This window comes from Channa argus, chromosome 5 (genome assembly GCF_033026475.1).
Source record: "Channa argus isolate prfri chromosome 5, Channa argus male v1.0, whole genome shotgun sequence".
In the NCBI taxonomy this organism is placed as follows: Eukaryota; Metazoa; Chordata; class Actinopteri; order Anabantiformes; family Channidae; genus Channa; species Channa argus.
In genome coordinates this window covers 12,096,213-12,121,355 of record NC_090201.1, presented here as the reverse complement: position 1 = coordinate 12,121,355, position 25,143 = coordinate 12,096,213, and the positions used below count along the sequence as shown (strand labels likewise).

General features: G+C 42.0%; 1 protein-coding gene across 4 annotated transcripts; it reads right to left on the bottom strand.

Annotated features, from left to right (window-relative positions):
• Positions 1–362: 362 nt before the first annotated feature.
• On the bottom strand, positions 363–25,052 carry rassf5 (Ras association domain family member 5). 4 transcript variants are annotated; one of them, XM_067504361.1, is made up of 6 exons: positions 24,127–25,052; positions 11,416–11,543; positions 3,968–4,078; positions 2,865–3,198; positions 2,652–2,767; positions 363–2,498 (listed from the first exon to the last, which is right to left on the bottom strand). In XM_067504361.1, exons 1-6 carry the CDS (start codon positions 24,932–24,934, stop codon positions 2,355–2,357), a joined length of 1,641 nt encoding a protein of 546 aa, XP_067360462.1. In that variant the 5' UTR covers positions 24,935–25,052; the 3' UTR covers positions 363–2,354. The 4 variants fall into 4 exon arrangements, with proteins under 4 accessions (XP_067360462.1, XP_067360461.1, XP_067360464.1 ...); XM_067504360.1 differs by having other exon boundaries at positions 3,968–4,081; positions 24,127–25,050; XM_067504363.1 differs by lacking the exons at positions 11,416–11,543; positions 24,127–25,052 and adding an exon at positions 8,382–9,484.
• Between the last annotated feature and the right edge of the window lie 91 nt (positions 25,053–25,143).

The following is a 25,143-nucleotide window of genomic DNA, read 5'->3' as shown; positions in this document are numbered from 1 at the left end:
GGACTTACTAGTTCGCCGCTTCAATACTAGTTTATAGTGATGTAACATAAAACCCAAAGATAAAACGAAATTAGCACATTTCAATAAAGGGATAACCTTTTTATTGAATTTTGATAGTCTGTACAGTTCTACTGATATATATCTTTACACACTTCTTCAGATAAAACAAAATAAATTGCAAATAAGCATGTTGTGACAAAAGCATGTCTCAACATCCTTGACATATCACGTGGTTCGAAAGAACCATGAAATAAATAACAAGAACCTCGCACACACACACTCACACACAAATACGTTCACACACAGAGTGCATGTTAAAAAGACACATGGGTGTTAAGGGTAGAGGAACAGACAGCAAAAATACACCACCGCCCAAGAAAACACATGCAAAGCACCCACACATAGACTCAGGCACCTGTGTGCTGAAACACACATTACACAGGGGTACATTAAACAAAAGGCACTGCCAGCAGGAAAAGCTTAGGCTTTGGGTGGTGGTGTCAAAAAAATCAAAATAAAAAAGGTTTGGGTTGACTGAGCATGTGCTTATGGACAACAGACCTCATTCATTAGTATTTATATCCATAAAATGAAGAATTTCCATTTTTTAAAAATGCTTTGGTAAATCTGTTATTTTATGATGCATGCATTCCAAATAGTTGTTCTTAAAACATCCATTATTACCTATATGTTGGGATATACGTGAACTCTCTGCAATGCTTTAATACTTGATAAATGAGGCCAAATGAGGGAGCGCCACACACACCAAAGTCACACTAGTCACATTTTCCCATATTAAAGGAACATGCAAGCACACACGCACACAAATGCGCGCACACACGCACGCACGCAAATGCGAGCACACACACACACTCACAACAACCATTAGGAATTATCAAAAGCATAATAATATTCATAATAATAACAACAAAGTAAAGATTTTGTCAAACTTTTTCCAGTGTCTACATTATACATGTGTTTTGCAAACACAGCACTGGTACATCATAGCCATTATCATGAATTTTAAATATTTTTTTGTTTCTTTTTTCCCTTTTTGGGTGGAAGGTGATGAGATGATAGAAAAGGAAAACAAAGATGCATGACCCAGACTAGAACCAATCAATGATTGGCATCTAAATGTGCAAAACAGAATCCGGTTTATTCTTTACATACACCACCCTTTATATCAATAAATTCCCTAACTCTCATACCTTTAAAATCCACTCAATACCTATGTGCCTCTAAGCTTTGGTGTAAAAATCATCTCACATTCAAATACACCCCATAAACAATAACAGTGTATGTAAAGTGTAACATCTGTAAAGGTCGTGAATTGTAGGCATCATTTGTGAGTGGAGTTCAGACAAGGTTGGTCAGATCAGGATTGATGGAGGGAAATGTAATCACAGTTATCATCTGAGAAGAGGCCAGGTTTCTTTTTCTGTATGGAGGAGGCAGGGGTGGTAACAGTGTCTGATGGAAGATCTTTCCGTCAGTTAATCACCTGACAGTGTCTTCACACAAGTCTTTACATGGCATTTAGGTGGGTGAATAACAATAATTACAGGGATGGAAGAGTGTCCTCTTTTTTTGCCTCTTTTAGGCTTTTTTTTCTCTGCTCAACACATGCTCCCTGAGAGAGATCAGAGAATGGATCTCGCTTTTTTTAATCTTTCTGGTCCTTGTTGTCATTCTCCTCCGGACTCCAAACCTGACACTGACACCTCCATAACATCTCAATAAAAAGCAACAACATCAATGATAACTCTATACATCAATTGCAAGAATAATAATAATAAAAAAAGAACACAGTGTGATTGTCCTTCCATCCCAAAGAGATGCAGAAAAAAGCAATCATGCCTCTCGTTTTAATTCTAACTCTATGTTCGGGGGGATGAGCTGAGAGAGACTCATGCATAAGTAACACTTGCAGTAGCAGCAGCAACAGTAGCAGAAGAAGAAGTAATCTTTAAAAACACCATCTCTTCACAACAGTCACAAATGAAATCTAATGTTGGAGTTTCAGGTCCTTGGCAATGAAAACACTACAAGTCCAATCAGTTAGCAGACCCACACAACCTGTAGGCTTCCATGTCGCTTTCAGCCGCAATTCTCTCCTCAGGGAGTGGATGTACGGATGATGTTGGGGTGATTCATATGTGTCCTGAGAAAGGGTTTGCAACTGCGTGTGATGTGGGTGTATGTGCTGTATGTTTGTGTACATATGTCGAGGGCTTTACATCCGGTTTTACATAAGTTCAGCTGTGGCTCCAGTTTCTGAGTAAGCTCATGGGGTCAGTGTTCAAAGGGTCAGTCTCTCCCTGGGTTGAAATCATAAGGTAAAAGGTGAGGGGTCAGGGATCATGTTGTTGTAGGGCCAGCTGTAGTTTCTTACGGTACGTGGCGTATTTTTGCTCCACTACCCTCACGCGCTCCGACTCCTCCTTCTCTAGGATTACAAGGAAATTTTGTAGCTCAGGGACAGAAAAAGCATGCCACTGTAAGAAAAAGAAAGAAAGCGAGAGAAAAAAGACTGTTAGACTAATGCAAACAGTTCTTCTCCATAGCCTTCCACGAATGTCTGTCAACCTGCACTGTAATAACTTCAAGTGTGTAAAAATATGTTTGTGTATGTTTGTATGCTTTTTTACCTCCACCTCTCCAGTCTCATTTTCCTTTAGGACAAAGCTGAGTTGCTCTGTGTCCGGTCCTGCTATCAACCTCAGCAGAAGAGGACGGTCACATAGAGGAAGCTTCTGGAACAGATCTGCAAATAACAAAGAAAAATATGGTGTTAAATGCTATTTTATTACGTACATACTGTATATCTCCTCTGAGCTGGTGACCAGGTGTGCTTTTCTCACCCTGCCCGTCCCGGTGCGTCTGCCTATACAATGCAAACTTGCGAGGATTGTCCAACACCATGAACTTCTTTAGCAAGCCCTGGATGACCTCTTGGGTGGTGGTGAGAGAACTGATGTGCAGCTGCTTCACACAGTCGGATGGCAGATAGAAAGATGTTCTTTTTTCACTCTGCCCACAGTCTGTCCCATCCTGGTCCTCTGACAGTGCTCGATTGTGGCTACCGGTCTGCCTTGACGCTCCATCTGATCTCACCGACTCCACAACGGGGACCGTGACTGGTCGACTGAGCCTCAGGTGGACCTTAATAAAGCCTGTGTAGGATCCATCTGAAGCCTGCAACCCACACAGACAAACAGGGAGACAGTTAGAAAGGACATTTAGGGAAATATACTATCTACTAGCTGGGCTAGTTAAGAAGGCTAAGTCTACAAGCAAGCAGCAGCTTAGATATTTTAGCATGAAAACTGCAAACATCTACCCTGGCTCTGTCCTAAAGTAACTAAAGTAGTATGAGTCAAAAAATATGCAGATCCACAATTCTTGTACAAATTAAACAAATAAGATGTAAATAAATGAGCTTTCGATGTGCTGTTACCTTTGGGCAGACCCATACTAGTTACATACTAAATAATGATAAATTGTCGGAACTTATAGAGTGATTTTCTACCTTATAAGTACCCAAAGTGCTTTACAGTTGCTTTTCATTCACCCACTTACACACCAATGATGGCAGCTGCCATGCAAGGTGCTGACCTGACCAAACAGGAGACACTGTGGAGTTCAGTGTCCTGTCCAAGTACACTTTAACAGGAAAAGATGGGGATCAAGCTGCCAATACTGGGATGGAGGGGCAAGTTCTCTACCTTCTTTGACACAGCCGCCCCAATAAAAATAATGCATCTTTAGCCATTCATTCTGATCAACTCACATGGATAAGAATTCTCTGGTTGTTCCTACTTTTATATGGTTAATTGCTACATATGTCCCAGCTCAACTTCCTGTTTCAATTCAATAATTAAGAAAGTGAGGAAGCTGTAAAATGATTTGTCATAGCTAGTTTATCATTATACTAGTACAAGTGCAACAAGTGTTTACAACTCACCAGTTTCATGCCATTTTCAGAGACTTGAGTGTTATACTCTTCTATTCTGGTCCGCACCTCTTCCTCTGATAAGTCTTTTGCTCCTCCCTCCTCTTCCTCCTTTTTCTCAATCTGCTGTAAGTTGAGAGAAAAATAAATGATTAGTGAAATGTAAATAAGAGGGTTTTATTTTTAACCAGCAGATGGCGCTGGTTTCACTTGCAGTCCTAAAAAATGGTCTACCTTGGTTGGCTAAATTTTATGAATAGACATCTAAATAATATATAGTCAATCTATCACATTTTTATTTAACAAGTGGACTGACAAAATTTTAGGCACAGCAGGTACAATATTTCGTTTAAAACAAGACTAAACGACATCTAGGCCAAGTTCTTGAGTGTGTGGTCTCTCACATTATCATTTACTTGTAAAAACCAGTTGCTCTCCTATCTAGCGCCATTTTAAAAAAGAAAACCTGCTGCCCTGATTTCAACTAATGCAGATTCTTATAGACCCTTCACCACCCTCCTCCTCCTAACCATGGTTTCACAATTCTGTAGATATACACAAAGACAGGAAATGTTGTGAATGGACTAAACCACACTCAATATTACAACACTAGTACACTGAAAGAATTGTCTCCCTGTCACTTTCACTTATTTCCCTCTGCGACTACTAATAGAGAGAGAGAGCGACAGAGAGAGAGAGAGAGAGAGACTAAGGCAAGAATAAAGTGGGAGGAGAAGGAGTCAAAGAGTGGGAGGCAGTGAAAGAAAGAAGTAAGGGGTAAGGAATGATGAAAGAATGGCTGCTGAGCCAGCCTTAGCAACACAGTTTGACTGGGTTATTTATAGTACAGTGGGATGCATCCTCTCTATCTCACAATTTTCTGGGACAGAGAAAGTGAAAGGCATGTGTGTGTAAGGTATTATTTACATTATAGGGACTTAAATCTGACCACACAATCACTTGTGGGAAATGACCGTCCTTGTGGGAAAAAGATGCTGATCCCTGTGAGTTTAACTGGGATCATTTTGTTTAAGATTAGGGTTGTTTGTATGTTTGGGGTTAAGTTAGGGTTAGGAGAATGAAATATCTTGATGACCTAGTGGATATAGTTAGGTTTAGGGAAACTGGACGGTGTGTGTGTGTGTGTGTGTGTGTGTGTGTGTGTGTGTGTGTGTGTGTGTGTAAAAGTTGATGCAAGGCAGGAATTGTTCACTAGGGGAGTCCTCAGGCATGAAGTCACTGTTTAATTCAATATTGATGCAGCGTATATGTATAAGTGTATATGTGTATCTTTGTGTTTGCAAGCATATAGAGTGTGGCACCTTCTGGCAATAAGCAACACACACACGCACACAGTGTAGTGCGGTAATAACATTTAAGATTCAAGGCTTTTGCTGGAAAATGTGTCCATATGTGAAAATGGACACATTCAGTGTCCTGTCCAGTGAAAACAAGACTTTTGATTCTGCAGTGAAGAAAGCTGATACTATTATGATCAACTTAAATGTCATTCATGTAAGAAGGATATTAAAACCCAGATTTCAATGAAACTTTGTTATCGTAGATAGATGTTATGTATTGCGAATGGTTCGATCTGGGAGTTAAGCAAAGAATCTGGAACATAAAAGCTAAAATTACTCTCAGTCCAATGCTACAAAATGAAAAGAAACTTGCAGGAATTCCTGTGTTTGTATGCGAGTTTCTAAAAGTAGCCGAAGCAGGTCTCTGCCCTCCCTTTCTGCATACCAGTGAGAGTGGTCAGAGGACAATAGAGCAGGACAACAGTGCTGTTTCCCCCCTTACAAAAAGTCTTGGGGACACCGACCTGACCAAACCAGGTCATAAGGAAGCCAATGACCAGCAAGACACAGAAACACAGAGAAGTGAAGCCTGAAAAGGCATGTGCAGTTTGGTAGTTGGTTACAGGAAAACACCAACATTTTGAGACACTGTAACTTTGGTCTTCAATTTGTGAGAAATTAAATCTTTTTTACTGTGTTTTTACTTATCAGTATAAGTTACAAATATCCGTGACCGAGACGCTGTCACTCTAAACTGCCCACATTTTATTTGTTTGCCCCATCTTAACCTGTCTGTCTTGGGCTGATAAAGGTTGACTTTCACGAACAATACCAGCCTCTGGCAGTAAGTGAGCCCACTCTGTCACTGCCTGGTAATATTAGTGTAACAGGTGACAGAGACAAGTCCAGTCAGCATCACATCAAACTGTCTGTGCATTTGTATATACTGACCACCAGTGTTAGTCAAATTCAAGTGTGTGTGTAATTGACATTATGATCCTAAGAAAACCCTTAACTCTGGAATCCTTATCTCTCGGCCAATAAGACTAAGTGTCTCTGTGAGAACTGCCTTAACAATTAATAATAAAAGAAGCTGTGAGAAGAATTCAGCAATAAAATATGCAAGCACAAACACACAAACACACACGCACCGACACAACTGCATGAGTTAGCAAAATGCCGTTACTGGGTCAAGTGTCGAGTTGGAGCAGCATGAGTGAGAACACACACACTGATTCGATTTCACAGCCCAGAGACTGCTGCGTGTCAGCACTGCCAGAACACACACAGAAATACAAACACATTTATACAAAGGTGAATATATTCTGGCACTTTCCTTATTTAGAATTAATATAATGTACAGGTTCGGAATTCTATGTTTCACTTATGCAACAGCCGAAAACATGTTAAAGTATGTTTAAGTTCATTGTACTAACAATACTTAGATTTTGTAGTATATCTGGTCCAACTTCTTTTTATAGTGTTATGTGTAGCTATGCATCATATGTTACAGTTTATATTTTAGTGTGTTTTGTGCATCGCAAATCTTTATCTAGATAATTAACGAGTACTTGCAATGAAGAAAAAAAATGCAATGCAATGAAGACTGTTCCAAAATTGTACAGAATAAAAACACTCAACGATGGGCCAGTACTTTAAAACTGTCCAGTTTATGAGTATTATATTGTATTGTTTACCGGCTTTTTCTGATGTGTGTTATGCTTGAGTGTGTGACTGTGCAGCAAACGTGTAAAATATGTAAAAAATGCATTTTTTAATCAACGGTGATATAACCCACTTATTTTTACTGCATTAAAACACAGGGCAGAGAGAACTGCACACAAAGTAGCTCCTGCACTTCAGTGATACACATGCAGATGCACATACACAAAACACATTAAAGCTGGTTGGCTTATCTGGAGTAAAAGGCTCAGACATGGAAATAATCCATAAAGAAAAGAGGATCTGAACTCCCCTTCTATTGATTTAATGTATCTAAATATATATCACTGTATATGTGTGTGTGAACATAAATGTGCACTCGCATAGAAGTAGACTTATACAGTGACACATATTTTATACACAAAATACACAACGATGGCTGTATTCACAAGATCTTTGCATATCTCATTTCCATAAGTCATTTCCACATTCAAACGCAGTAAAGAACCAGGACAGGTTAACTTTCAGGGAAGATACAGCACACTGCAGGGCTACCTTTAGTGCCAGGCACAATTCATTTGTTGAGCCATTCTTTTTCATTTCATCTCAAGGCTTCTTATCCTACGTATCCTTCTTATTTTTATCTGTTACATTTCTCACTATCGTTCACCTACTGTGCATTAAGCCCCAAAGACAAAAAGGCACCACCTAACACCAGTACCATAAGTAGGACTCTGCTTACATATGTTACAGTACATGACAAAATTATGTGAAGTAATCAAATATGCAAAACTAAGTCTCAGGAAGTGTGTGCGATGAGTTGCCATGGTAACTAGCAAAACGGTTTGCTAGTGTAAAGTAGTTGCCCTACACAAACGCGTGTACACACACACACACACACACACACACACACACACACACACACACACACACACACACACACTTGTCATAGTGCAGCAATACCAGTACCAGCTTTGTTTCTACGGAAACCTCTCCCACGCAGCATAGCGAAGGAACCTCTACCGAACCTGTAAGTTAACATTATCTGCTCAGAAGTTCTGCTAAAACACAGCAAACACATTATCTTTGTTGACCAGAGGTAACAGTTTGAGATGACACCACACAGCAGTGTCCAAACAGTGCTTTCAGATTATGATGTTACATCTATGCTACTTCTTTAACAAGCTGTGATGAATGTTGAAGAACAATGTCAATGTTACACAACAGATGTCTAATAGTAACCTTTTCCTACACTCTCACATACATTCACACACACCTAGAGGCCTACTTAAGCATGTACAAACACCACCACTTCCTCTACATACTTCTGCTTTTTGGTTCTATGTTTTTGATCTAAATGGCAGTTTAGTTTCGCATTCCAACTAAAATGTCTGATCCCTCTGAGTTTGTCTTACTCCTGCAATCACATTTGTCAGAGTCAGAGTGTTATCCTGATTCTGTACCTTCGCTGCATGTCTGGGTTTGCGGAAGAATGAGGTCTTAGCCGTGAAGAAAGAGAAGTCTTCGCTTTCATCGTCCTGGCTGCAGTACCCACTGCTCAGGCTGTTACTGCTGGTCATGGAGGGGGTCAACACTGTATTAACAGTCATGGAGAGATCCAGAGAAAGACTCTGGCACTAAAACAGTACCAGAGCGGCACAGTGACAGCTTGAGGAAGTCCTGGCTGTTCTCGAAAGGCAGGGCTGATGGAACACTCAGCCACAGTCAGAGTTTACACGCGTCCAACTCTCCTTTACTCATCCAGAAAAAGTCAGTGCTCCTCTGCTTATACATCGAGAGTTTAAGTTCCACCTGTGAGGGTGAGACAGGTGAACTCGGCTCAGATTCTGCACTTGGCGTGCTACTGGAGAGGGGACCAGGAAATCTGAGAGTAAGCACAGACGTGTCACTTCCTCCTGACGTGTGTGTGTGTGCAATCTCTGATGCCGGTGTCACAAACACGCATACACAGCATGTGCACCTGATCATTTGCAGCTAAACATACACAGATGTACACATTCATCCACAGTACGTAACCATTTCAGTCACATACACAGGCACATGGTGGTGTCATGGAGTCGGTTTACAGGTCGGTTTCAAGTTAACCCTGCTCACCTGAGAGCACCTGCTATATACTCACAAACAAATGCTCAAAAACGGATGCACGCAATGCCTCATCCTGCTTTCATCATGCTTTATATCTGTAAAGACCCTTCAGTGAAGAAATGACACCGCTGTAGATTCAGTTCAAGTCCTGGTTGCAGTAGTAGCGCAATGCCAGCATTTATGTGTAATCTGTCCGTCCCTTTAGTCCGGAGTAAACAGTAGCAGAAGATGATTTAGCCGCAGCAATACTGTCGCTCATAGACCTTGTACACCCTTTCTCCTCTTCTCTCCGTTGCTTTGGCAATACTACCACAGAAACACAGATGCCTCGCAGCAAGCCTCTCTCTCTCTCACTCTTGCCCTCCCTTTCTGTCTGTCTGTCTGTCTTTGCACCAGCTTGCCTGCCTCACTGTCTTGCAGCCTTGCTCAACGATCTGTGGTCGAGTATGCTATCAGCTTGCAAACACCCTCCCCCTTCTCTCTCCATTCTCTCTTCCTGCAAGCGACTGCACCCTGCAGAGCATGGCCACTTCCGCTTACAGACAGACAGAGAGAGAGAGAGAGATAAAGACAGAGAGACTTAAGTAGAAACGTTGATGAGGGAGAGATTTGAAACCTTACAGCTCCTGCTTTACATACATAAGTGCAGCAGCTACAGGAAATACTAGCTCAGAAGCTGGGAAATATTCTGATACTGACTATCTCCTTCACCAAGCAACGGTTGGCTGTAAACCCTTATAGCCACTGTAAACATGTGCATTTTATGGGGCCATGCCATATTTAGGACTTATTTGTTGATATTCCAACAACTCGGGAACAAAAAAATACAGAAAAACCACCTTAGCGGCAACCACTGCTGATGTTGGAGGCGTGGGATCATAGTGCATAAGGTGAAGGAAAACAATGGATAATAGCCCTCAGGGTGGACATTAGGGTGACCGCTAATCTACAATGACCCTACAATCTGCCCTCTGACTCCTAGCAGTGAATACCCTTTGTCAGAATGCAACTTAAGCTGCTGTCTCTTCTGAAATTAATCATGCAAATGGGCACCTGTCTTCATATGCCATTCCTGTGTTTAATATGATTTTAAAATGTACTCACGCATGATTCTAGGTACACATATATGCTACAGAGGAGACATAGCATGCAGGGAGTGTGTCATCGTTTCATCTGGTGTCTTTCTGTCAGGTTTGACTCGGCTGATGATTGAGTATTAGACACTTTGCTTCTTGCTTCCAATCAGTGTTGTCATTACTGTAAAAGGCCGTGTCCAGGGGGTGGGATGCTGCACACAAACACCCCCACACACACATGCAGCACATAGTGAACAACACTACTGCAGAAATAGCAGTGAACTGGGGGGGGGAAGAATCGATTTCTGCTGATGCACACACAATAGGGCACAGTAAAGACATAGGAAAGACAACACACAACCACTCATACGCAGCCACAGCTATAAAACAGAGCAATGGGGAGACAGAGTACTGCAGGAAATTAGCTGTCATGTCTTGTCTGCAGTACTAATGTATAGTAGGAAGCAAAGGGAGTGTGATTGTATGACAGTTCACATACCTTAAAGACAGCCATCTGTCACAAACATAATTCTGACTGAGCTCAGCTCATTATCTTCAACTACAGGGTCAATAAACTCATTAAGAATAGCAGTGGGAAAGCTAAAAATAACTCTATAAAGTATCTGTTTAAACAGACATGGGTGAAGTATTTTGAGGATGACTTGTACATAATTATTGTATCACTGAATTTCCTGTGGGTCATATAATATGAGTTACAACGATGAAACTACAGTTTACCTGAATTAATTGATAATGTCATATATTCCATTAGCACACAGAACATTTGCGAACAGCTAAAAGCACAGCCATTCCATAATAAAGGCCTCTACTGAGAACAGTGCTTAGCCTAATTATTTTGGTCTTTATTTTACTGATAATGTGAGGACATCAGGATCCACCACTGACTGAAAAAAAAAAATAGCCAAACTGCAGGGGGAGAGAGGAGCTTCAGACAAGAGGATGAAAGAGGCTATGAGAGTGAGTGGGAGAGCAAGAAGGAGAGAGAGAGGCACATCAGATGTCAATGTGTCCTAGGAGATTCTATCCGCAGAACATTCTGTGACCAAAAAAAACCAAATGAGTACATTTAAAAATTTATAAGTAGACGGCTTGTTGTGAAAGAGGAGGGTGGTTATGTAAAAGTGTGGGTGATGAGATCAATCCTGACGCATGTACACTTTTGTCGCACACACCCACACACAAAGAGTTCAATAGACTACAACTGAACAGTTGTCCTTTACATCCATAAAAATACACAAGGTCTGATACCTACCCTTCTTGTGTATTCTTATATTATTTCTCTTTTAATGCTCACCTTGTGCGGTTGGGCTGTGGAGAAGCAGTGGCTTCTGGGAGATTGAGTTTCTTCCTGCTTTTTGTCCCTCTGGTTGCAGTCCAGCTGGACCTGACTCTCACATTCCAGGTGGCAGGTATAGCTGCAGTCTGACAAACACAAAAACAGGCTAGTGAAAACCAAGAGCACGTATAGGACACAAGAAGTATGTGGCCAGCAGTGAAGAAAACACTTATCTAATGCAGTGAACTACACCTCTCTATGACTTGTACTGTCAAAGAGTCAAATGCTGATTAGACACCAGTAAGTGCCCCTTTCTGATTTAATCAACTTGTATGGTCATATAAATGCTCATATTGAACAAATAACTAGCTCCATCTAGTGGCTGATGCCAGTCTCACAGCTACAAGTCATTGACGGCACAGAGTATTTCTTAACACAACATACCTGACAATACAAGTTTGAGTGTAGAGGGATTTAGACTAAATATAATTCCATAGAGAGCCCCACCCACTGGATATACCCATTCATTTATTGTAATAATAAAGAATTAAGTTGTAATCAGGCAACTTAACTTACATCACACCACTGAGATCCACTTTCACATATCTAATTTCCCCTCATATGAAAAGAAATATGATGTCTTCTGGTGCAGACTCATTGCACAGATGGATAGTCATTTAATGGATGTACAATTCCGGCAGATAGCCCATAACAGAATCGAATACATAATGTTACACAGACATAATGCATTGCACGAAAGATGGGCACACTTAAACATTCAAGGCCAACAAATTGTAACAGTTTAGCCCCCCAAGTTTGGTCAACTCCCACCTTACTGCTTACTTAGAAAAGAATAGATTTAGGTACTTCCCCCAAGACATTCCAAAATAGTCCAGCTGTGATTTTTATTTGGTTTCACATATGAAAACCCGTTGAAAGTCTGTTTACGCTTTACAGACTTTATTGTGGCTGAAGGCTTTTCCCGTGAAATGGACATCTCACTTCTCTTCAGGCAGTGAGATAATCTGTGCTAAAGAAACGAAAGATTTTAAAGAGTGAGTGCAGTTTGAGGAAATTCTGAGTCAGATCCCTGTTTTGGCTCTCAAGCATAGGAGCTTCTTGAGGACCATCTTGCCAGCTACATATATTTAACAAGACTGAAGAAAAACATAAATTCATTTTTAACAAATACATTGTCTTCTGGTGTTGCTGCAGGCATATTAAGCTGGACTCTGTATGGTTGTTTTTCTGTTTACTGATATTAGTGACTGACTGTATTATTCTTGGAGAGAGACACCACTGCATCTCTCAAACTCAGCATCAGCACCAGCACCATAACCATGGCAACAAGCTTCTTGATGACCGCTGTTGAAACAGCAGAGCTCTATTTACATGGGGCCACTGGTAGAACACCATGACGTTTTCTTTACTAATTACCTATAATTCTCTGTGTAGTATTGATATCGAAGTTTTGAGGAGCTTGTTTGTGAATGATAAACTCCATATGTTTTCATAGTAGTAAATAACGTGTTTGATTACAGCACCCAGGACAAGGAAAGTAAAGGGAGACAGGAAAGGGCTTGCTGACCAGCAAAGAGTAAAGTTCAAGACAAAATATTCTTTGCTCATTACACTTTCGAGGTCACTGCATTATAAGAAGAAAACAGACAAGTATGTGTGTGAGACAGAGACAGGTTGGCAAATAGCTAGAGTGAAAGGAAAGGGCTGCAAAGCCTGGCTGACACCAGGGATGTGTTGAGGAAAGAGGGGAGTTCAGATAAGAGGTATTCTGCTCACGACAGTTTAGAGGCCACAGCAGAAAGAGGGATGGAACGGAAACACATAGGGGAAGGGAAGAGAGAGACTCTTTTCCTGCTCTGCGTCATTTCATTCATTCCATCCAGGAGACTCCACCTCAGCCATAGTTACAGTAAAAACAAATGTTTGACAATTTGGGCAATATTATTTTTAATATTAATATTATTTTAAATAATATTATTATTTAGTTCTTTGATGAGTTACTTAGGAAGGACCCTGGTCCCTTGGCTTTTCAAATAATTAATTTTAAGAGCAAGAACCAGTGAACCACAAGTAAAAATAGTGGCACAGTCAGACTCAATCAAAAACACCTACAGTATGACAGGCCACTGTCAGCAAACCACAGTTCAGTCAGGATCCAGATTATTCCCACACTGATAAGACAGAGTCTCTCACTCACACTCACATATACATAAACGCAAGAAAATCAGCCTTTCAGGATTTTTAACCAATTGTGGACTCATCTTTATGAAAACAAGGGTTTAACATGCACTTAAGTTACAGGATTCCTGTACCTGTTACTTAGAAAAGGTGCTTTTTGTTAAATATCGAACTCGTGATCTAGGCCTTTTCTTCGTTACCTATCAGCCACAACATTTACCCCACCAGTTTAATGTTGTGGCTAACTGGGGCATATATGCATAGGTGTGTGAAGGCCCAGAATAAGATGTACCTCCTTGGAATGTAGTACCATACTTGTGTGAGTCATAATAGAAACTGCTACAACAATCAAATGAATAAAGGCTATGAAGGGGTGCTGACACAGGCACAATCACAAGGCAAAAGAGAAAGCAAAAGAGAGGAATGTAAGCAAAAGGGCCATATTTTTTTGGTGGTTTAAATGTCAAAGACAAATCCCCCCTCTAGATTCCATGGTAGTACTTAATGGGTTTCCCTTTTACTTCTCTGGGGAAGTACACTGTTACAAAATATGGGAAGTTCCATAAATATAAAGACAGAAAGACTGATTCCTCTCTGCTGGAATTTTAAGAGAAGTTGTATTCAGATCTATTTACAGTAATGTCTGCCCCCACTTCTGGATTCTGGACATGATCAGAGACATTTTTCCATCCTACTTACATATTCATGACGTTAAATTAGACTGGAGCCTTTCTCCTCCTGATGTTGGCTTTTGATTGAAGTCTGCATCAAACACGGTATAGGAACCGCCAAGTTCTCTGCTACCTTTGACTAAAAAGTGCTTCAATCACAAGCAAAACTTCGAGAACCAGCTATAATACATTTTGAAAAAGCATTTATGATTAGAAGGCAAGCTTATCTAGCTGTCAGTGTTAGAGCATTTTATTTGACTTCCCTTTAAAGATATTTTCTTTCATGAACTGAAGAACTATGATTCGTTTGATGCCTGTATTCCCTTCAACAGGTTGAACTCAATTTAATTCCACTGAATACATTTATTCATGTATTGGTTTACTACTTCTATTACATCTCTGAAACCACTTAACACAGTCCTTCAGACCTGATTCTTCACATATTTTAATTATTTCTATCCTTATTTATACATTTTGTAATTCCTGTTTTGTATGAACTAGCTGCTGCTCCTCTAAAAGACAACATATTGCCTCTGTGAGGTATTTCCTGCTTTAATAAAGCTATTATTATGTGAACGCACACACGTAAACATCTATCTGAGTTTAGGACACCAAGAGATGACTGTAATGAGCCTAGGCTATAAACACCCATCACCATCTACTCCTTTGCACAGAGCCATAATGTCTAGCGTCTGGTGTTATGTGTCACCACTGAACAGTGGCCTCAGCTGATTCTCCACAGCTGAAGGTGTGTGTTCAGACTACCACTTTGTCTGCTATCCCATCATTCCAGTCTGACTGCTTCTTAACTGACACTGCCTCAAGACAGTGCTGGACAATAATGTAGACAGACAGAGATGAAGAAAAAAAAGCACCAGTAAAATCCATCAGTGCAATGCAAAGAGATGAGGGAGCTTATACAGTGGGTGGGGGCTGTGTTAATGTCCACTTCTGTATTTGGGTCGATAACAACCACTGCGAAGGAAGACAGGAAAGGAGGAGTGTCGATTACAGCGTGTTAAATGACGACAGTGAGAAAATCTTGGCTGCTAAATGAAAAGTTTCCAGAGTCATGTTTCTGTTTTCTACAGTATCTCCTAAAATCTCTGTCCTTTGTTCTCTCTTCGCATGGATTTCACAAGCCCAAGGAGGCATAAAATTCTCCTTATTTCAGTTTCATCTCCAGTAACCTTAGAGGGAGCTGTGTGTGATCAAATCTGGACAAATTGTGTGTGTGTGTGTTTCCAAGACAGAAAGGAACTGGAAGATACGGGATGTGGGTGGTTGTTTTATTGAGACAGTGGGTGTGTGGTAGAGACAAGGGAGGGTAAACAAAACAGATTAGCAGCGTTTCTCAGCTCACAGAGGATGTCTGGATGGCACCAGATAGACATAATGGCAGATGAACGGTGAGGAGGGAGAAGGTAAATAGGGGTTTGGTAGCTATAACGCATGGGTAAGGATATTACCACCATCACTTAATCAAGGAATTAAGAGCAGCTTTGGGGTCTTTGAGAGGTTTTAGCCAGTCTGATCCCATCATAGCTCATTTAAAGCAATTATAGATGGTCAACTGTGTGCCACACACACACACACTTTGATATGCTGCCCTGTCAAATGTGACCAAACTGATTTCCCGTAAACCTAAATAAAATCTGACCCTTCGCCTCGACATCTGTGTGTACATGTGAACAGTAATTTTGCACTAACCCTGTGCGTGTTTATGTCCATCACCACAGCATCTCTATCTTCCTCTCTCTATAACTCCATCTGTGCAGCTGCAGATGCTCCCAGAATTAAGTAAGCAAACACGAGGAGAACCGCGCTTTAATTTGTTCAAAGGCTTTTTCTGTCCACTAAGCTGCAGATTGATTCAACTGAATGTTCCAAGTGGAGCATTTTCTTATCGAGAAGGCTTCTGTGGCTGAAGATTACATAATTACCAAGTTTATGATCAGTAATTTTAATAAAATGCTCTTTTGTGGGTGTTTGTTGTCCTATACCTAGGTCATGTGGTGAAAACTGAATTATATCCATAAAATGGAGCAAAAAATAAATAAAAATCACATTGATGTTCAGTGATGTATAACATGTCCTTTTCTTATGCATTTATAGAAAAATGCTTTTCCAAATGAGTAACATTACTAACCTATTTTGTGCATTGTACTACCACCAAGTTTGAGGATTCATAAGAGACTGAATAAATTCGGATTGGTAATTGATTTTGAAGCTGCTAAGGCTGATATATTTTGACATTTATCACAAGTATCAATCAAACTCCAGAAATGCATTTTTGCCACAAATAGCCTCAATTTCTTTATGTTTGGTATCAACAATATCATTGACCTGGGGGATGCTGTAGCTCAGTTGGTAAAGGCAGTCGCACAGACCAAAGCGTGAGTGAACCCCTAACAGCCCATTCCCCTCCCCAGCTGTAGAGTGCCGGTCCAAGCCCGATAGAAATTGGGGAGGTTTGCGTTTTGAAGGGTATCTGGTGTAAAAACTGTGCCAAATCAACAAGCAGACAATGATCCGCTGTGGCGACCCTGAACTCATGGGATAAGCCGAAAAAAAAATAAAATAAATCAACAATATCATTTTCCTCCTCTTCAACAATTATCACATTTTTGCAGAGGAAAATTATAGATGGGGATAAAACAAAGCTATTAAATGAGGCATCTGATTTGGGCCACTTCACTCATAATACTTAACTGGGTTTTCTTACAGGAAGCACCATCTAAAAATACCCATTCTCTCGCTGTGGTAGCTTACGCTGTTGACGCTATTCCCGAAGCATCTGAGACTGCAGCATAACGTCACTCAGGTGGAGGGGTAAGCTTTTGATGAGCTGCACCCTGAGTCATGCTTGGTCAGGGTCTTATCAGGTTTAGACAGGAGGCCGAACAAGCACACACACACACACACACACACACACGCATACACCTAAGCTGCAATAGCATCTATTTTTATTCAATTGTCAGTCTCTTGCCATGAATGAATCAATAATTCTGCATTACCTTGCCATTTTGCTCACTCCGTTTTCTTGCTCATCTACACTTACAGCTAAGAAAGCATAATGTATTTGCCTCTACCCCACACTAAAACAGGCAAAACTGCCCCAGCCAGTCCTCTATTTGGTGAAAATATAGTGAATTTGATGCTACGCTGCCTCCAGCAGTCTCACTTGTATTTCAAAATGCCGCTAACAAATATGAATGTCAATATGATAATGCATTTACACTGCATATTCTTACTCTGGATTGGATTTTTAAATTAATCTGTGTGTGGATGTGAAAGAGAGATGTCTGTCTGAAGAAAGAACAGACTGATAAAATCTAGCACATTCATCCAACCTTTTTTTTACTGGACTATTCTACTGTTTACAGCAAATCTACAGCTTCTGTCCTCACTGTTCACACACAACGATATACACATAGACACTATGTGCTCTTACACAAAAGCCAGATCAGACAGGGGAATATAGATAGACAAAGAGTAACAGAGTTCGAAGGCCATACACAGACAGACACAGACTGATGCACACAATACCCAAATATTTTGGCCCACAGTTGGCCTTTCAGGCCAACCCGGCACAACCTGTCTACTCATCATCTTTCTTTTTTCTAAAATACTGATCCCGCTTTTGCTTGTACATACAACTTCTAAGTTTCATACCCCACTTTTTACAACTTGTGCACACTCCATTCTCCTCTCCATACCTGAGGTGGTTAGCAGAGATCCATTAGAGGATGATCTTCGGAGGATCCGCAGGCTGTCACTCCAAGAACGAGACTTGGGCAACCTCTTTAGGAGTCGCCCAAGCCGCCGGGACACCTGTCCAAAGCAGGCGCTGCCAGCCTCCCCTTCGGAATCACCCCTGACCTCCTCCAGATGCAATGACACCTGCCCGAGAAACGTTCTGCCCACCCTGACGCCTTCAGCTACCCCAGACCTGACCTCCGCCGCTACCTCCTCCGTCTCTTCCTCCCTCCCTGGGATGAGAGTCGCTATCTGTGCCATGGATGGAGCATGGTGGCACCATCTGGCAGGAACCGTTCTGTGTGCATAACCCTCGTTGGCCCTCTTGGCCTGCCCCTGGCTGCCTCTGTCCCTCTGAGGACTGCCCCAGCGCCAGCCCCCCCAGTTCCCCCCTCTGCCATCCCAGCGCAGCCACTCTGCCACCGGTGCCACGCTCCGAATAAATAGCCCCCTCTCCACTCGCTCTGCCACCCCTCCACCTGTGCTTCTGACACACTCCCTAAAGCTCTCGCCTCTCTACTTGCCTCACTCTTTTCTGCACTTGTCTGTCCTTGACTGTTGTCCCCTGCACATCAATGTGTGGACATGAACCCTGATTCTCTGCTGTGCTGCTTGCTTCTACTCTTAGCCTTTTTCCGTTATCAATGCTCTCTCATGCTCTCCCTCTCTCCTCTCAATCTCACTGACTCTACTGCAGCACCCACACAGTCTGCAGCAACAAACAGCCAGCTTAAAGGCACAGACACCCCCAAATGCAGTCACAATCCAGCCTTCTCTGCTCCCTTTTCTCATCTCTGACCAGCAATGGGAGCATTTCCCCTTCCCATTTCCTCAGAGGACACCTGCTCAATTAGTTGAGGTCATGGTGGACCAATGTGGAGGACAAATGTAACCGACCACGGCGCAGCTGCTTAATGATGCAGCCTCTTCTTCTCTGCCCCTTTTCTGTCTTCTTGGTGTGAAACCCAGCAGCTCGGTTGAAGAGAAGTGAGTCAACCACCCTGACTAACCCCACAATAGTGACATACAGTATCATGTCAGTGTGAAGGACATGCATCACCTCAAGTCTTCATGGGTTGTGGTGATGCATAGTCTGTTGGTTATTAATATGTGGTCAGAAAGAGAGAAAGCTACTGGGAGTTCTCCTCCTGCCCTACTTCCAAAATGGAAGAGTTTGGAGAAAGAAGATGTGCTCACCCATTTCCACTCGCAAGCTTATGACATAATCAAGAGCAATGCCACAAGAAGGGTATGCTCTGATGTCACTACTTTTCTCATTACTGTGTCTGTTGTGTTCATATAGGTTGGATATGATTGATAAACGCCTATAGTGCGCTCTTCCAACACGTTTAACAATGCCTTACTACTCTCCTTTGTGCTCTAACCACCTCTGCCATTGCAGTCCTGCTATCACTATTCACCAAGGGCAACCTAAATATAGCCTGTTTGAAAATCCCCACTGATCTGCCATACATACAGCAGAGCAGCAATGTACAGTAAGTAGAGGACAACACACCAAGCAGATATTTCGGGTAAAATAAATATTTTTTCATGCTCCATCTTGGCACATCCTCCATTTATAAAGGTCAAAAATTGTTGAAGGGTCTGCTTGGGTAAAGAATCTTTTCTGAACAAAAATGTACACAACATAATTGGAGCGACTGTGGCGCAGGAAGGTAGAGCGGTTGTCCACCAATCTCAATCACATGTCAAAGTGTCCTTGAGCAAGACACTGAACCAAAACTTAGTTGCTCCCGGTGAGTGTTATGAGTGTGTGAGTGCAAATGGGTGAATAAGAAGCAGTGTAAAGCGCCTTGAGTGCCAATAGGTAGAAAAGCGCTATATAAGTGCAGACCATTTACCATAACAGAAGTGTGATGTGATACTTTGCTGAACTTGTGTTTACTAGTTCTTTTTGATATTCAATGCAGCTTTGTATGCATATTCTATTTTCTTTCAAAAGACTTATGAGCTCTGAAGGAATGATTTCGTGAAAGTCTAGTTAAAACTATATTCATTGCAGGTGTGGCAGAGTGGCAGCAGTGGTATACCGAGACAAGAAGGTAATGAGCCATCTAACACAACTCTACTCCCATGTTCTCTATTTCCACTGTAAATGGCACTGTGATTGGACCAATGTGAATTGTATAAAAAGGTTCATGACACAAGACCTGCACTGGGGAGGAGGTGAAATAAAGAATTTAAGGAAAATATTATCCCCTAAATAGAGATCAGGGCATCACGGCAACACTGAAAGGGCAATTGTTGGCAATATGTGGTGAATTTGACTGCTTAAAGATTTTTATGTGGCGTTTCCTTGCTGCCATGTGTCAAAGTGAGGACAACTTCCTGTCTCTGCAGTGACCTGCACACAACCTTACATCTGCTCCTCTATAAAATGAAAATTAAAAAAGAATGCAACTACATGCAAATAATTTGAAGCCTAAAGTAGAAAATAGTACAAAAATTCTACATCAAATGTTTTAATATTACAATTTGTCTATCAAAAATATGTATTCTTCTACTTAGATTTTGAAACATGTTACTGCCACAGATGTCTAAATATAAATATATACCAATATAATTTGAAAATGGGGTTGTAGTTAAGTAATGCCTTTTATTGTGGTGAAATCATGTTTACATTACATTTACCTAGCCATACAATGTTCCACCTGCAGACTAATTTGTAAAACCAATAATTTTTTTTGTCTTTTCGGCTTATTCCATGAGTTTAGGGTCATCACAGTGGATCATTGTCCACCTGTTGATTTGTTGATTACACTAGATGCCCTTCCTGATGCAACCCTCCCCAATTTCTACTTGGCTTTGACCGGCACTGCACAGCTGGGGATGGGAATGGTCTGTCGGGGGTTTAGCGTCTTGCCCAGAGATGGTAAACCCCGAAAACCAATGACAAACTAAAACGGAGTGAGAATAAGGAGAGTAAATTCATACAAACATAGCCACACTGAATAATCTCTGTTATATCAAGGTATCAAAATGAGTTGAAATGCTTTCCTTCAGAAGTTCTTTAATTCTAGATTTTTAGGTGTGCAGATTTTCCTTTTTATTATTTTATTGTAAATTTTAAATTTAACTTCCAGTCTAAACAATTAACTAATTAACTGCAGAAAGGTAATAAAACAAAGTCTACTATGAGGCGAAGTGTTCTTATACAGTACGATTTTGCTTGGCTGAGATTGATGGTGCAAGAGAAAAACAAAGTTAATGTGTCAAAGCACTGCTGCCACATAAGCATGGGTCCCTGAAAGCTTTAATTAAATATTAATCTGGCGTCTGACTCTTGTCTTCTAGTCTGTAATCTGTCCTCTCAATCCCCGAGACATAATCCCCCTCCGGAAATGCCCAGAGCCTGACTAAAGGAGGATGCCATCCCCCTCCCTCACTCAATAATAGAGTAACTGTTCCAAATGGGACAGATATCGTTTTTTTTTATTGGTCGTATATACATACTATTGCTGTTTTTAGTAAATAATGGCTTGACATTTGGATACAGATCGAAGATCATCAGAGTGAGGGACAGATTTATTTCTCTAATTGAACCAGATTAGTGTCAGTAATCTGACATACAGTACAGAGCTCATACATGTCTAGTGTCATTCTTATCAGACATGTTGGTCATTTGTTTCAATATTTTATGCCCCATTAAGGCTGATTTCAAATATGGCTCCTGTCTGTAAGTGTGTGGTGGTTCTATCAGTAAAGGGTGGGGGTTGCTGAATAGTGTCCAATAAAACACAAGCATACACAAAAACCACCAGTAGGGATACATTCTTTGGACTCTACGACAACAAAGCATCAGAAATTGGAAGTTGACATATTGGACTGTAGGACAAGGCCACATCACCACAGTCCCAGGAGACACGAACTGCACGGTTCCAATGAGCTTCATATACACCAAAGTCAACACAGAGGGGGTGATAAATTAAAGACAGGCAGAGGGAGCCAGGCATTCACCAAGACAAAGACAGAGTGATAGTTGTTTATGGTTGCAAGGTCTCCGTCTCTCACTCCCTGTCATTTGCTGAGTGTAGTTGAAAGAACGGAACGTGTGTGTGTGTGTAAGGGCTAGAGAGAGACAGAGAGAGCTGTTTCTATTTTGGAAGTTTTGCTTATGTTTCTCCTTAAAATGGCTAAATTTGTAGGGCTCGTCATACATGTCATGGTGACTAACATTGCTGTACACCGCAATCACCTCTGATGTTTTCCAGGAAAAGGGAGCAAAAAAGACAGTTTGCTCAGGAGCACAGCTGTTGGCAGCACAAGCTGACAGCTAATTTGCTTGATCTATAAAGAGAACTGAAGAGGAAAAAAACAAAGTGAAGTTCATGGGTTATATAGAAACTCAGTACTGTGTGTGTAAGTATGTGAATAGTGCTCTCGCTCCACTGAGCTCTTGCTGATAACACACTAAATCAGACAGCTCTGCAGTGCTGGACAAACTCTCACTTTATTTCCTGTAGCCCCACTTACATCAGCTCTTTTTGCTCCTCATCGCTCTTGTTCTAGCTCTCCATCTCTCCTCATTTTTATCAGCCTGCCCCTCTCCACCTCTCCTCTGACTCTTTCCACTGTTTTTGTCATTGCTGATAGCAACTACTTGGCATCCTTTGCTTTTCTTGTGCAGTCTCCTTCTGGGCTGGTCCCTCTATTCGAGCCAGTTTTTAATCTGTACCCTTCTTCACCCACTTTTAACCTGTTCAATTTCTGTATTTCACTGTCTCTTCAGCCTCACCATGACAGTGTGCTGCTGACACAATGCCAACTCAGCAGTTGCATGCTCTTATATGCACACACACACACACACAGAACTTATGCATTATGTAATATGTGCAAAATAAAGCCCTACACATGTTAAAATCTTTGAGCAGGGCTCAGTGATTCCAGCCTAAAGTGCAGATGTGTGTACCTTTATGCACATTCTGACTACATTAAACACATATTCACACTGCTGAGTCAAACTGGCTTGGCCCAAACAGAAAGGAGCGAACAGAGCACAGAGAACAGCAGTTCAATATATAGCAACTGTCTGGTTTATGAATAAAATTTTTTAAATGGCCTTATATACAGTATATAAGTGCTGCTTACATAGTGTTTACGTGTTCTCTGGGTGTCACCAGTTCACCACTGTGAATTCTGCTATCTTCCCTTGCTCTTACAGCTGAGGCTTCAAATCACAGAGTGAAAACTCTTGAAGGCAAGGCTGTAAGGACAAGAGCTTTCCATGAGAGGACCATGCACAGATGTTTTGTGCCCTAATACAGGGACACCAGTATGGTAGAGTTAAGAGCTACTTGTGCCCTTCAGAAAATAGTCCGGATACACTCCAGTGAAGGCCAACATTCTGTGTGTAGAGGTGGTCCAACAATTATCCAATCCTGAGATCGCTGTATGACTCTGATCATTAATTGAACTGCTCAACTTAGCCGAAAACGGACTTATTCTACAATACACGTTCACAAACACGTTCACGAATCAATTCCATCAAGCAAGTTTCTCAAAGTGATTCCTACATCCACAGAACACGGGTAAGAACCTCCACAGCTACACACTGAGCCTTTCACTTCTACCTTGTTGGGATTCCCACTATCTTGTATTCAGTTCCTTTGCTCCTCTCTTGTTGTCCACGTCTGTTCCTTTCAATAGCTGAACCGCCTCTCTCGTAAAAAAACACATCGTTAACATGTTTCCTTGACAACTAGTTAAATTAACTTAAAAGGTAAAATACAAAGCCAAACTATAAAGGCTAACATCAAAGCCAAATGTAATTAATGACATCATCAGTACGCCTATGAGCATACTTCTTAATCTAATTAACCTTACAAAACACAACATAAACAAAAAACGAGGAGACCCTGGCTGGCTCATACACTCTGCACCATTTCATGATGGGAAATTAAGTACAAGCACACAACTGATAAAAATGTGTGCTGTAGCCTATAGATACTGTACATTCACATCGCGTGCAAAGAGAGGAGGCAAGTGCTTGGCTGGACCTATGGGTGACTGTAGTATCACTATTTCCCACTAAGAATCTACAAGAAAATAATAAACAAACGTGTCGGAGGACTCTACTTACTGTGACACGTGAGTGCCCGAGCATTGATCTGGCGGCTGCAGACGTCACACCAGTCCTGTGCGACCGGCTTGGCCTCAAATCGGTGTCCTTCGCCCCGCTCCGTCCTTACCCGGGGGTCCCCCCCCTGGGGAAAGATGGACCAGGCCTCCCTGCGGGAAGGTTCGGAGCGGGCCAGCCTCACGACTCCGGTCCTGCCTTGTGTAAGCCGCTCCAGCGGGAGACCACCATTCTCTCCTTGCGCTGACACAGCTGAGGAGATGCTGTGGTAGCCGCTGTCTCTGTGCCGCGAATCCCGTCTCCCGTGTGGCGCGTCCCGGTACCGGCGTGCCCCTTTGTGTCTATTCGCTGCTGACTCGCTTGGCATGACATTAATGTGAGACCTCTTGAACGAAGAAGTCCTCCGACCACCTGCGTAACGGTCCGAGTCACAGTTGCTGTTGCTGTTGCAGTCACTGGTGATGTGCCCGGTTTGACTTTCTTCGATCCTGGTCCCGTTGTTCCCTTCGCAGTCCGCTCTGCCCTCCTTTCTGTCCCGGTCCGGGCTACGTGGCGCAGCAGGCACGGCGGGGGCTACGCAACCTTCACCGGGAACCATTCGTCCACTCGCTGGCTCTGGGCACATGTGTTCCGTTCCCGACTCCGGTTCCGCAGTGACTGTCCAGCACTCCCGGCCGGTGCCCGAGCTTCTCCTGAACACCAACTTCTCCTTGGAAGGTTTCCTAAGCGGCGGGATTATCTTCCTCACGCTGGTCAATTTCAAGAAAAGCAGCGGTTCGGGGTGCTGCCCCACCACACTCGCAGACGCCATTGCCCTGTCCCCCTATACTGAGTGTGGTTTTCTGTGTCTGCCTGTTAGGTGTGTGTAACAGTGTGTATTTTCGTTCCGTGCCGTGACTGTAAACTCAACTCACGCCCGCGACAAGCGTGTAATAGTGACGCAGGGTACTCGTCGGCTCATGCCGGGGGCGCGCTCCATTAAATCCAAGCGAGCGCGCACACATCCCTGCTTCAAATTTC

Bases quoted from the DNA above. Each gene is read 5' to 3' on its own strand.
- rassf5 (XM_067504360.1), bottom strand. From the start codon at position 24,934: ATGGCGTCTGCGAGTGTGGTGGGGCAGCACCCCGAACCGCTGCTTTTC. The intron at 11,544-24,126 runs GTAAGTAGAGTC...TGTGTTTGTCAG, and splicing joins TCGGGCACTCACGTGTCACA to ACTGCAGCTATACCTGCCAC. The intron at 3,199-3,967 runs GTGAGTTGTAAA...TGTGGGTTGCAG, and splicing joins CTGAAAATGGCATGAAACTG to GCTTCAGATGGATCCTACAC.